This window comes from Alligator sinensis, unplaced genomic scaffold, assembly GCF_000455745.1.
Source record: "Alligator sinensis unplaced genomic scaffold, ASM45574v1 scaffold872_3, whole genome shotgun sequence".
Classification (NCBI taxonomy): Eukaryota; Metazoa; Chordata; order Crocodylia; family Alligatoridae; genus Alligator; species Alligator sinensis.
The window spans coordinates 1,431,665-1,444,588 of NW_005842137.1; the positions used below are offsets into that span (position 1 = coordinate 1,431,665).

The window sequence follows — 12,924 nt, forward strand, 5'->3', positions numbered from 1 at the left end:
CGCCCTGGCCCCGCCCCCCGGGCCGCTGGGGGCGGTGTCGCTAACGGCAAGTTACAGCAGCACAGACGTGCGTAAAACACCTCTCAGGCCCCGGGCGTGCATCGTGTGCGTTACACACCCGTGTCATCGCGGGGAAGCCGGCGGGGCCCGCGCCGCCGCCGCCGCCTCAGGAGCTTGCAGCTGTGTGGAGAGTCGATGTGAGAGGGTCGGCGCCCGGGGGCGAGTGTCTGTGCGTCACTTGAGGTGTCACATCGCATCCCTGGGAACTTTTCAGAAGGATTATAGGAGATATGTACATGTATGTGTATGCACACACCCTGTAATCCGTATGAAAAGTGTGTGTGTGTATATATATATGTGTGTGTATATAGATATATATGTATGTGTATATATATGTGTGTGTATGTATACATGTGTGTGTATGTATACATGTGTGTATTTTGGATATATATATATATACACACACACACACACACACACGTGTGTGTGTGTGTATGCACTTTTCAGAAGGATTATAGGGTGTGTGTGTATATAGATATATATAGATAGATATCTATATACACACACACACTTTTCAGAAGGATTATAGGGTGCCCTCCTCAGCCCACCTCACCCTGTCCTCATAATTCAGGGGATGCTTTTTGGCAGGTGCAGTCACCCCACAGCTTTATTGGTCACATCAACTGCTTTTGCCACCCCTATCTATACGGCATCCAGTTTTTATCATCCCTAGTCTACATAGCCCCCGAGCTCCCTCCTTGCTGTGATTTGGCAGTGCCCACCAGCTTCCCTTATCTGCTGCTTAAAACTACATGGGGTCTGATAGACTGGATCAGACTTGAGCCTGGCTTTGTGTCTCCGATGGTGGCCAGCACCAGCTGCTTGGAGGAAGATGTAAGGATGCTGCAGTGGGTAAACGTGGTAATCTGCCTCCCACAGGTTTCATCCTGATTTATGACAGAGATTAGCGGGACCTATAATCATTAAATTAAATGTACTGTAATTTTTTTTTTTTGCTGCCATTATTGAGGTCTTGGATTAACTCAATAGTCCAGATATTTATACAATTATCCAATCATTTTTGAAGCTTGTTAAATTCTTGGCCTGAACTTCTGTGGGAATGAGTTCTACAGTTTAAGCTTTGTGAGAGGAAAGTATTTTATTGGTTTTGAATTTCCCTTCTTTTAGGGTCCCCACTTACGACACGTGCAGAGAACTCTGTGGCCCCAAAGCAGAGCTCTGCACTGGCATTCAGGAGATCTCGGTTCCAAGTCACAGCTCTGCTGACAGTCTGCTGGGTAAGTCACGGCACCTCTTTTGTGCTCCAGATGCACAACCTGTGAAACTGGCACAATGATATCAAGCTGTTTCGAGTTTTCCAGATGCTATGTTAGAATTAGGCACTATTATTAGTTTGGCTTATATTTAATCAGCAAGTGACAAGCTCACTTTAAATGGCGAAAGAGCTAAAATTTGAAAATCTGAGGTTAGATAGCTTTTATGTGATGATTGGTTAAAACATGTCACGATCTATGCACTCTTTAGTCTGGTTGTGCTTTGCTTTGAAGGCCCAACCAACACAATTCTCTGGCTTTCAGGCACTCAGCTACCTTATCCTGGCATTCTAAGATTTCTTGCATTGCTAAGAAATGGAATTTCATGTAGGAAGTTCCTCTATTACTGGTGAAATCCCTATAATCATTCTCCAAACAGTTGAGCATATGCTTAACTTTATGCCACTGAGCAGTCCTGTTGGCTTTAATAGGATTACACAGGCATGCAAATGCATGCAAGATTGGGGCCTTAAAAGTGAGACGTGTAAAAAAAATGCAACTCACTTGTCGTTATTTACACTTATTACAGACTTAGCATTTCTCTCAGCTAGGCAATGAAAAAAATCTATTTTGTGTTTGTTTATAATTGAATGTGGTTTCAGGTTTAGTGCTATCAAGTTTGGGTTGCAAACAAAGTACTCTTTAACTGGAATTTATCCCAATGGAACCAATAGGAATAAAATAGAACAGCTGCTTCTTGTCTGCCTTTTCATTAAAAAAAAGAAGAAAAAAGCCTGTCTACATTTTGAGTCCAATACAAGTTAACTGTATGCCATTTTTACAGCTACAACAGCATGCTTTTGGCTATTACTGGTGTATTTGCCACCATCTAATGGAAGAATTGAAAAATAGCAACCTTAAATGATTTCATTTCCTTTGCAAGCAAACAAAAAGTTGCTGACCAGTAATAGGACTGAAGAAAGAAAAAGCGCCATCTTCTGTGCATAGTACAAACACAATTTAGGATGAGGGAAAGCTCTGGTGGCTAGCTTTTGGCTGTGTGTAGCTGCACAGCTCTCCACAGAGTTTAGAATATAAATATGCAGCCTTAAGGGTTCTATGAATTGAATGGATGGTCTGTTTTGGTTGATGTATATATTGAGGACTTGTTGCTTTCAGTGCTGAATGGGATTTCAAGTCTATTCAAGTCTACACGGTAGGAGGCAGTGGTAATCTATTATTATATACCTGTAATTTTAAATAAATTAGAATCAAGATTAATCCAAATGTGTCAATGAACTTGTCAGTGAAACCACTAAAACACCAGAGCTCTTAGCATGAAAGATCTGATTCTTAGTCTTCTACCATTTTAATTATAAAATTGTGCCATAGCTTGCAAACTGTACTACCTCAGCTATCACTTCTTATGATTTCATATAATTTATTCCTTTCATGATCTGCCTTTGTCTCCATTTGCTGGTCAGCTTTAGGTGCGATCTTTCTGGTCTTGTCCTGTCCTTGGAGTTCTGCTCTGGTTCTGTCACAGTTGTTCTTTCCCAAGGATAAGAAAGGAAACTACTGGGCTTTGAGAACCTGAAGAACTCAGTCCTAGTCACTGGGCAAAGGCCAACCCCACTCATGCTACTGCCAGAACATTACCCATGGTCAGCGAGGGCTGGCTTATACACCATTTTTGTATCACTGGGCATGTCTACACGTGCATTTATGCCAGCTTGAAGTTACTACGCAGTAAGCGGGAATAGGCCAGTTTCTACACGTGCAGGCATTAAAGTGCATTAATGCTTCATGTGGACTTACTTGGGACTAAAGTTAGTCTAAAGTCAGTCCACACGCAGTGTTACTGCACAGTAAGACGTCTACATGTGCATTACTGTGCAGTAAGTAATTGGGCATAAATTTGATACCTGCATGATGCAGGTATCAAATTTACACTCAGTTACTGTGCAGTAAGGCATCTACATGTGCATTGCTGTGCAGTAAGTAATCAGGCATAAATTTGATACCTGCATCATGCAGGTATCAAATTTACACTCAAATTGGAGTAAGTCGCCATATTTACTGTGTAGTATGGGCATGCACATGTAGATGCACCCATACTGCGCAGTAATTTTGGTTACTACATGCAGTAAATGTGCATGTGTAGATGCGCCCACTGTAAATATATTGGCTGTGTTCCCCAGTAGCGACAACAAATGCATGAATCCAATTCATTCCTCCCCACCCAATGTGCAAAGCTGACATCATTCACCTGGTTGGTAGAGTTATGAATAGCACACATGTTCCAATTGAAAGAGAGAAGTAGAACCAGACTCATATTGAAATACACCTTATTTATGGTGGTGTTGAAATATTACTCATTGACTATATATCTTCCTTCAGCTGCGCAATGAACCCACACCTAGCTAAATCATCTAGGCTGCACCACAATAGAAACATTAAATAACAATAACAAAAACACACCCATCTGAGCTAGATCATTTCCCACAGTCTCAGGCACTGAAATTGTAACTTCCGGCCCTTCACTGGACTTTACTTAAAGATGTATTTTTAAAAACAAAGATCAACAAGTACAAAACACACTTCACAAATAAAAAACAAAGCAAGGGTGTTTATACATGCAGTTTACAACACCTTAATTTCCCTTTCCCCGGCTTGTTATAATGGAATAAGCCATTGCTTCTTAGAGTATACTTCATTCAAAATAATTCAGCTGACCAAGCTCTTCATCTCAATGTACTTGTATTATTTATCCTGTGGCTTCTATCAATTTTTCTGTGCATTTCTTATTGTAGTTTTTAATAGCAAGTTTATACAGAGGAAGTGATCCTTTCTTACTTGCAGGCATAGTATAACATGAAAGGCAGGCAAAAACAAAATTAGATGTACAGGTGAAGAAATTTAAACTGATAGTATACTTTAGAAAGTACAATCTGAAAAGAAATAACTGTAAAAGGAGTTTATGGTCTACTGTACATTCTCTGTCTGTTGATTTGGAATCACATTTTCTCAGTTTACAAATTCAGAGTTAAACTTGCCACCAGACAGAGGCCTAAGCACCGTTAAGCACTATTTTGCAGCTCCCGGTGATAACACAGGCCTTGTGTTGGCCCTGTGCGCCGAGTTGAATTTCACCCTCAAAGGTTTTTGCTCTTTGTTGATTCCAGTAACTCAGCTAAGGCTCTGAAAAATTGGCTGGGTCCTTTGTGCTTTTTGCATCATCAGTTGCAGAGAAGGATTGCAGTTTTGATCTCTTAATGAAAGAACTGATGTTTCCTAATTAACACATTAAGCGCTTAGATACTCTGGAGATGGGCAATAATAGAAATTGATTAGACATGAATGAGACAGATTCAGAACAGATTGCAGCCCACTCCCTCATAACTGCTTTTGCTCTGCAGTGCCTGAGGGGAAATCAGTAAGGTCAGACACAGAGATGGTGGTTAAGATGAAGCTATTTTTATGCTTTCTGGTTGCAACAGTATGCATAGACCACAGCAGAGGTCCTACTGGTCACCCACAACAGCCTCTTTTTTTCTGGGGAGGTGCTGGTGCCTCCGCTGCCTCGTTTTTTAATCTGTCTTCTTGATCTTTTAGCAACCTAGGATAATAAATACGAAACAAATTAGCCCGCTAATTGTTCAGCATTGTTGTCTACATGTGACTTGATACAAGTTGGACTTTACAATGCACCCACATGGAGTTAGGTGCCCAAATCCATTGAACAAGCCAGGCATTATCATCCATCTCTGAAAATGCTGATAGAGGATAGGGCTAAGGCAGGGGTCAGCAACCCCTGGCACGCGTGTCAAGCATGGCACCCAAGGCCATTTTGCTCGGCACACCACGGCCGGCCCAGGCTCTAAGCAGCTGCTGCCAGCCACATGGGCTGGCTGCAGCCGGGAGGCTGCAAACAGCTGCTCCGGGCTCCGGCATGTCGGCACCTTCCATGGTAGACATTGTGGTTTTTTTCGGCACTCCAGCCAAAAAACGTTGCCTACCCCTGGTGCTAAGGTGTTCAAAGGGGCTGAAGGGAGTTGCCTGGAGAATGTGGAAGATATGGCCACTGAGGGAAGGAATTTGGGTGAAAATTCCAACCTAAATCAAGCCACATCCGGAATGAATCTGACCTCCTTGATCAAGCCATAGCAAAATTAGCAGCATCCTGTAGATTGAGGCCTAAGATCAGAGGGGCATGGAACAAAGCATAATATCCAACAATGGTAGGTAGAGCAATGCCTGATTTACAGCTCCAAACTTATCCGAGAGAAGAACAAATAGTTGAAGTCCTTGGCACCCTCCCACAGTCCTAATCTATGGTGGGGGGAAGCAGATTGGGCTGGCAACATCTGGAAGACCCACTGGAAGTTTCTAGTAGCCAGTCCTAAAGCTAATGTGGATCTGGGCCCAGTATGCTTTGTTCTACCCCACCATCCAATAATGTGTTCTCAGCAGAAGCTACACATGTTGCATCAGAGCAATGATGCTAGATGTTCAAGGTATGTGTTGTGTGCTGCCATTTCATAAATGTGCCCATTCATGATTTTTGATCTCTGAACTCGTAGCCAATTCTTAGCTGGTAAGAATGGGCATAGTCCCAATTTTGACTGACATCAGCAAGGTCTGTGCATGGTGGGAAGGGGTGGGGGGAAGGGTGCTGAGTTTTCTACAGAATGTGAAGCCAAGCAGCTTTCAGCTGTAGGTGAACTGTCAGCGTTCACAAGTTGAAGACATGTGAAAAGTGTGAGCCAGCCCATTCACTTCTGCACAGTTGACAAGCCTAAAGCACACTGCTCACCTGGCTAAGGCAACCATGGATTCGCAGACGTTGTGGCCTGAGGCAGCACTGCATTCATAGAACGAGAGCCGATTTTCCTGAAGGATACAAGAGGCCACACACAAATTAACTTGCTGTATACATCTATTTGATAGTTTCAAACCACAGATTAGGTGGATGTAAAACAACTGGAGCATTTCCCTCTCTCCTATTAAGCATGAAAAGAGAAAGAAGACAGTGCATTTGGAAAGATAACATGATTTAAATGGGACTAAAAAAGCACAACTTTCATGGGCAAAGGACTAATAATTCCACAAAGGCAGACGGTGATGGAAATGTAGTTGGAAATGTATGGCCTAGAAAGTGCTGCTGCTACTGTGAAGGAGAATTTATACATGAATAAAAGTCTGTATGAAGAGCCTATTAGGTTATAGGACAGTTGAGAATACAACTAGCTTCCTCAGTAGCTACAATGCTAGTCTTTCACTGCAGGGAAGAGATGTTTAGCATGAAGCAGGTGTACACAGAAAGAGGCAGCATGGTTAGACCACTGGATATTGGAGTTTTCAGCTAAAAATTCCCAAATTCTATTTCTGGTTCTGCTAGTGACTTGCTCTGCATCCCTGAACCCTTCTGCCCCATTCTGCCCATCTGTAAAATGGGGAGAAGGACTCTTGCCTGTACTACGGACTGTCACCAGAATGAATGCTTGGACAACACCTTGAGAATGTAAAGCAGTAAGTTCCTTGCAAAGTATCCTGAACTGGTATTGCTTGAGGTTTCTACTATGCATCTGGCAGTAGAGATGAGCATGATGCCTTACAGTGGGAAGAAGCACAGATTCCCTGTGTCAAGAATTTTACCACCTAGGGCCCCATCTGGGGCTCAAGGTAGGAGCCTCATATTGCAGCTTGTAGAATCAGGGCCTAAGTTAACAATGAGAACAGCAAGAAGTGATAAACACGCACACAGGGGAAGGCGACAATATTATATGGTCAGTTCCTGGCAAATGATGAACAATGCATTAAAGGTTTTCTGCTTTGCCACAGCTCCCAGCTGGTCATAAAATGTTTAGAAACACTCATTCTTTCAGCCATCCTTGCTTAATTATAGCCTTGGGTTTGCTTTATTCTTTTAACCATTAAACTAAGTATGAAGAAGGAATTTAAATTGATGGCAAATTCTAACAAACCCATGCACGTACCTTTGCCAAGCGCTGACCTTGTTCAGTAGACACTTGTCTGTCTGCAGCACAGTCTATTTTGTTACCAAGTAGAAGGATAACAACCTTATCTTCTGCACCTTCCTGTAAAGGAGGACACATGGGTTGAAATCTTGGCCCCAGAGAAGTCAACAGAAATTTTTTCACTGATTCCAACAGGGCAGTTTCATCCATTGTCAGTTCAAATGATAACCAAGAAACAATGTTTAAACATGTTCAGAAAATGTTTAGTGTGACCCCCAGTGTCTTCAATGGATTTAGGCAATAATATAAATAGATTCATGGCTTTTAAGGCCAGAAGAGGGACTATTAGATCATCTGGTTTAACCTCTTGTATAGCACAGACCAGAGGATTTCACCTAGGTATCCTGTAGGAAGCCAAATAACTTGTTTTACTGAAGTTCATCTTCCAGCAAGGCACCTGGTCTTGATATGAAGACATCACATTGTGAAAAATTTGCTTCCCTTTTTGGTTCGACCTTAATAGTATAATACTAACTGTAGAGTTGGCTGAAAAAATTGTTTAAAAAAAAAGCTCACTAAAACAATTAATTTATTTCCATTTTTCAGGGTTTAGTACAGAACTGTTATATTTTTTTGAATTTAGGCCTCATGTTCAAATAATCTTGAAATTATTTCCCAATTTTTTTTTATTTCCCCAACACATTTGTGATAAAGAAAAAATATTGATAACTCTGTTGATAATGTTTTCAATGAACAATATTAGAAACGTGTGAAAAAAATGAAAATGACTGAAAGGTTGATTATTTTTGCCAAAAGTAATTATAAACCAAAATTCAATGAAAAAAATATTTGAGACATTCCTACTTGTTCTAATTGCAGCCAGTTCTACACAAAAGTAAGGCTCTGACCCCACTTCACTATTAAAGGCCCTTTTCTTAAGAAGAATAAGGGTATTAACAGTTCAATTCTATAGAGAATACTTACCTCTCATATCCTCTGTATCTTCTCCAGAAAAAAACAAAGTCAATTTGGCTCTTAGATTCACCAACCTGTTTCCTACCAGTTCCAATAGCAGTGGTAAATAGATATCTAAAGGCACAATATAGCTGATGCTTCTTTAGTATTGTAGTGTGATGCCTAAAGCAATGAACAGGCACTGAGGAGACAAGGGTTCTATTCCCAGCTCCAGCACTAATCATCTGGGTAACCTAGGATGTTACCTCTCTTTGCCTCAGTGTCCACACTTGTAAAATTGGGATAATGGCAATCTCAGGGGAGCAGTTATGCTGAATGCATGATCGCAATGTGCTTGGTAATCTTCAAGGAGAAGGAACTAATAAAGGGCAAAGACTTATTGGATGAAATCCTGGTTGCTTTGTAGTCAGTGAGATTTCAGAACCAATTTTAGTAAAACCAAGATTTCACTCACTCTACCTACCTGGATACAATTCAGCCAGTACCGCACATCTGCAAAGGAGTATTCTGAAGTGACATCATACATCAATACCACTCCATCAGCTTTTCTGTAGAACTGCTTGGTGATGCTATGATACCTGTTATAAAGCACTCTTAGTTTTTATGCTGCTCTGTGGACCTCTTTTGCAACATTTAAGACAGAAAAATGGAAGTTGAAAAAAGCAGCAAACATGTTTCATGTAGGACTGCAATATCAATGACATTAGCAAAATAAAAAATGCAAATGTGCATAAATATGCAAATACTCATGTTCGCAAGGTCTTGAAGCAAAATTAGATGTTGCAAATTTGGCAACGGTAAAATTAAGGAGCATCATGCACAGCCTTAAGGGTGCATATGTACATGAACATATAGATTGACATTTTTTTTTTATATATGTCTGTCTATACATGTACCTATATTAATACACATACATGCATGTCTGGGTCCGTAAGTGTATACAGAGGTACCTGTATAAAATACTTTTATTTATACCACATACATGCACAAACACATATATTATACATATCAGGATATTTGGGATTAAGTCCTGACCTCTCTGACGTGAACAGGAGTTTGCTTTTATTTCGGTGATGCATAGATTTAGCAGTTAGTACTCATTTGAAGCATCGTATTGACAACTCTGTGTTTTATTTGATCCATCTCCTGTCAATTGTCTCATGTAAGCATCTATTCTTTTTATGTGCAACTCCCTTCATTCACAGTATCCCGTGAGGTTACTGTGAATGAAGAGGGTTAAACAACAGGAAATTTATATAAGAAAAGGACATTTTTTTTTACCATATGTAACTTTTCATACATATAGCATTGGACCTTACCTTTCTTGACCAGCCGAGTCCCACAGGCGCAGAGCAAAGCACTTCTCATCCACAAAAAGGTTTTTGATCCGATAATCCAATCCTAGTGCATGCAATGAAGTCATATGTAAAGCAGCAGAATCCAAATGAAGTACAGAGTGTGCAGGTCTATAAGATCTACAGAGTCTACCAAACTACACACTTTGCCATAGCTCTCCAACTAAAGGTAGGAAGAGATTACTTCCCTTTTCCCCCTTCCCAGCCAACACAGCTATGCTGACAAGTGCTTTTGTTGGCTGACAAGTGCTTTTGTTGGCTGACAAGTGCTTTTGTATGGTTCTCCAGTAGAGAGAAAACACCCTTCCTGCTAGCATTCGCTGCATCTCCACTAGAGGTCTCCGCCAACATGGCAATAACACAGGGGCTCTTTAGTGTGGACAATCTGTGGGTGCAGAAATCTCAGAGTGAAATTCCATGGTCTGTGGGGATCACAATGGTTCACCTGCCCTGCAGTTGAATTGTGAGTGGGTTTTAGGGACTGCTTCATTCTATGGTGATAAAACAGGTCCAATCATTAAGATAATACAGGCAGTTTGAGGTGGGTCATTGGAGCACAGCCTATAGAACTAGAGCAGACCAGCCATGCCATAATCCTATTGATAAATTTATCAAGCTCCATTTTAAAGCCAGGAAGGATTTTTGTTCTTCCTGGCCCTACTGGAATAGACTTGCTTCCTTCTGTGTACTGGTGCACAAACCCAAATTATTGTTCCTCTTCTCAGCATGCCATAATGGGCCAGACATTGTATATGAATGATTTATTTAGGCCTCAGTCCTGTGGTCTGGTCCAGACTGACAGGACCTTACATGAAGAATAGGATCAGGACTTGAGGTGGTTAGAAAAAATACACCTAAACTCAAGGCATATCTATAAAAATCTATCTTAAAATACATAGGGGCTGGTGGTCTCTCACCTGCCTTTCAAGCAGTGTTAGCCACGGCAAGATTAGATCTGGTAGAGCACTTCCTATGTCCCCATACAGTTTACATCCCATGATGGACAGTATGTGTTTTTATTGGAAGCTGAGAGATTCCTACCTATGGTAGCAGTCAGGCGTGGATTGAAGAAGTCATCATGTAGCCGGTACAGAAAGGAAGTTTTGCCAACATTGGAGTCCCCCACAAACAACACATTATAAAGATGGTCTGGATAAGGGCCAAGGTCTTTGAAGTCTTCTGCTGGACTCTTTTGGGACTCCTCTCCTGGTTCAGGGCTCATTGCCTTGTTCACATCAACACCGAGTTCTTGTTTCCTGTCCATTGCATCTTCTTTGGTTTCTTCTGCTTTAGGTTTCCTAGGGCTGTGGGGCAGACTCTCAGCCATGTGTGCATCCCCAAACAGGCTGTCTCTGAGAATCATTTGCTCAATGTTAGTCTCAATAGGCTCCATGTGTAGAATCTCCATGAGAGAGGAATAGTTTTGTGGAGCCTCCTGTTTCTCTGGCTCTTTATGCTCAAGGGTCATGTTCTGTGGTACCTTTGTTGTGGGAGGATTCTCCTCTCGCACTGCCTGCTCGGAACTAGCAGCTGTCTTCACATCTGGAACAAGCCCATCCTTCTGCATTGGTGCCTGCTTCTGAACTTCCTCTTGTATCGCCTGGTCTGAAACATCAGGAGGCTGCACATCTGGAATGAGAACATCCTCTTGCATCAGTAGTCCTTCCTGAAGCACTCTGGCTTGCAGGGGCAGCTCTGAAGCAGCAGGGGCCTGCACATCTGCGTCAACAATCTTACCCTGCATTAGATCTAGTGCCTGCACCTCACATGGGGGCAGTACATTTGCATAAGAGGTCTTCCCCAGCATTAATTCTAGTATCTCAGCTTCAGACCAGAGAGATGCATCTGCTTCATGCTGAGCTCTGTGCATTATATCTAATAGAGACTCCTCATCCAAGCACTTCACACCCACACTGACATTCTCTCCCTGTGCTAGTTCTGGTGCCTCAGCCCTATCCAGGTGCTGCACATGTGCATCAGCACTCTTGCCCTGTGCTGTTTCAAGTTCTTGAGCCTCCTCTGGCCATGGCTCATCCATATCAGCTTCCTCACCCTTCCTCACTTCCAGTATCTTGGTCTTATCCAGGGACCACACCTCTATGCCAGTACTCTCCCCTTTCATTGCTCTTAGTACCAGAGCCTCATCTCGGGGCCACAGTTCTGCCATAACAAGACCTCCTTGGGATACTTTTAGTACCTGTGCCTTATCCAGATGCTGCATATCTGCATTGTCTCCCTCTCCCTTTGTCACGCCTAGTGTTAGAAAGTCATTCAGGTGCTCTTTGTTTATATCAACTCTCTCTCCCTGCATTGATCCTACTGCTTCTGTCTCAGCCAGGTGTGGCATGTCTACATCCTCTCTCTCACCTGTTATTTCTAGTGCCTCATCTGTGTCAACATGCTCCCCCTGGGTTACTTTTAGGACCTGAGCCTCATCAAGAATCTGCATACTTGTATCCCCTCTCTCTCTGGGAATAACACCAAGCTTTATACCCCCTTCAAGCTGTTGCATAACTGCATGCTCTCTCCCTCCTGCTGTTATTTCTATCATCATATCTTCACCCAGATGCTCTGTTTTTGCACCCCTTGTTTCTTCTTGTTCCTGATTCTCACTGTAGGGCAGCATATCTGCCACTACTCTCTCCTCTTGGGCTCCTCTTAATGCCTGCCCCTCCTCCAGGGACTGCAGATCTCTTTCTGTGTCTGCACTTTCCTCCTCTGTAACTTGTAATAGCTGAGCCTCACTCAGGGTCTGCACAGCTGTGCTAATGCCCTCTCCCTGTGGTACTGTCAATGACCAGGCCTCATCCAGATGTTCCATACCTGCATCAGTCTCCTCTCCCTCTTGTACATCTAACATTAGGGCCTTATCCAAGCATGGCAGATCTGAATCAGCAGTTTCTCCCTTTGGTATTTCTACTGTCTCAGCCCTATCCAGATGTTGTCCATCTGTATCAACACCCTCCCCCTGTGCTACTGGCACTAACTGAGCCTCATCCAGATGTTTCACGTATACCTCAGTGCTCCCTGACTGTGTTATGTCTAACATTGCCGCTGCCTCCAGGTCCTGCACATCTGCATCAGCACCCTTACCCTGCACTGTTTCAGGTTCTTGAGGCTCCATCAGTTGCTGCCTCCCCTCCTCAACTCCCTCACCCTTCATCACTTTCAGTATCTCAGCCTTATCCAGGAACCACACCTCTGCACCAGTGATCTCCCCCTGCATTGCTCCTAGTACCAGAGTCTCATTCCGGGCCCACAGGTCTGCCGTGACAAGATCTCTCTGTGATACTTCTGGTACTTGAGCCTGATCCAGATACTGCACATCTGCATCATTTA

The 12,924-nt window shown here is 42.7% G+C and overlaps 1 protein-coding gene across 1 annotated transcript in view; it reads right to left on the bottom strand.

Annotated features, from left to right (window-relative positions):
* Window positions 1-3,574: 3,574 nt before the first annotated feature.
* LOC112550534 overlaps window positions 3,575-12,924 on the bottom strand; it is a 14,888-nt gene continuing 5,538 nt past the window's right edge. The window contains 6 exon segments of the mRNA XM_025206005.1: window positions 3,575-4,893; window positions 6,091-6,167; window positions 7,274-7,375; window positions 8,694-8,808; window positions 9,550-9,631; window positions 10,627-12,924. The exon segment at window positions 10,627-12,924 is cut by the window's right edge and continues 14 nt beyond it. Coding sequence (XP_025061790.1) covers window positions 4,806-4,893; window positions 6,091-6,167; window positions 7,274-7,375; window positions 8,694-8,808; window positions 9,550-9,631; window positions 10,627-12,924 — 2,762 coding nt within the window. The 3' untranslated portion in view covers window positions 3,575-4,805.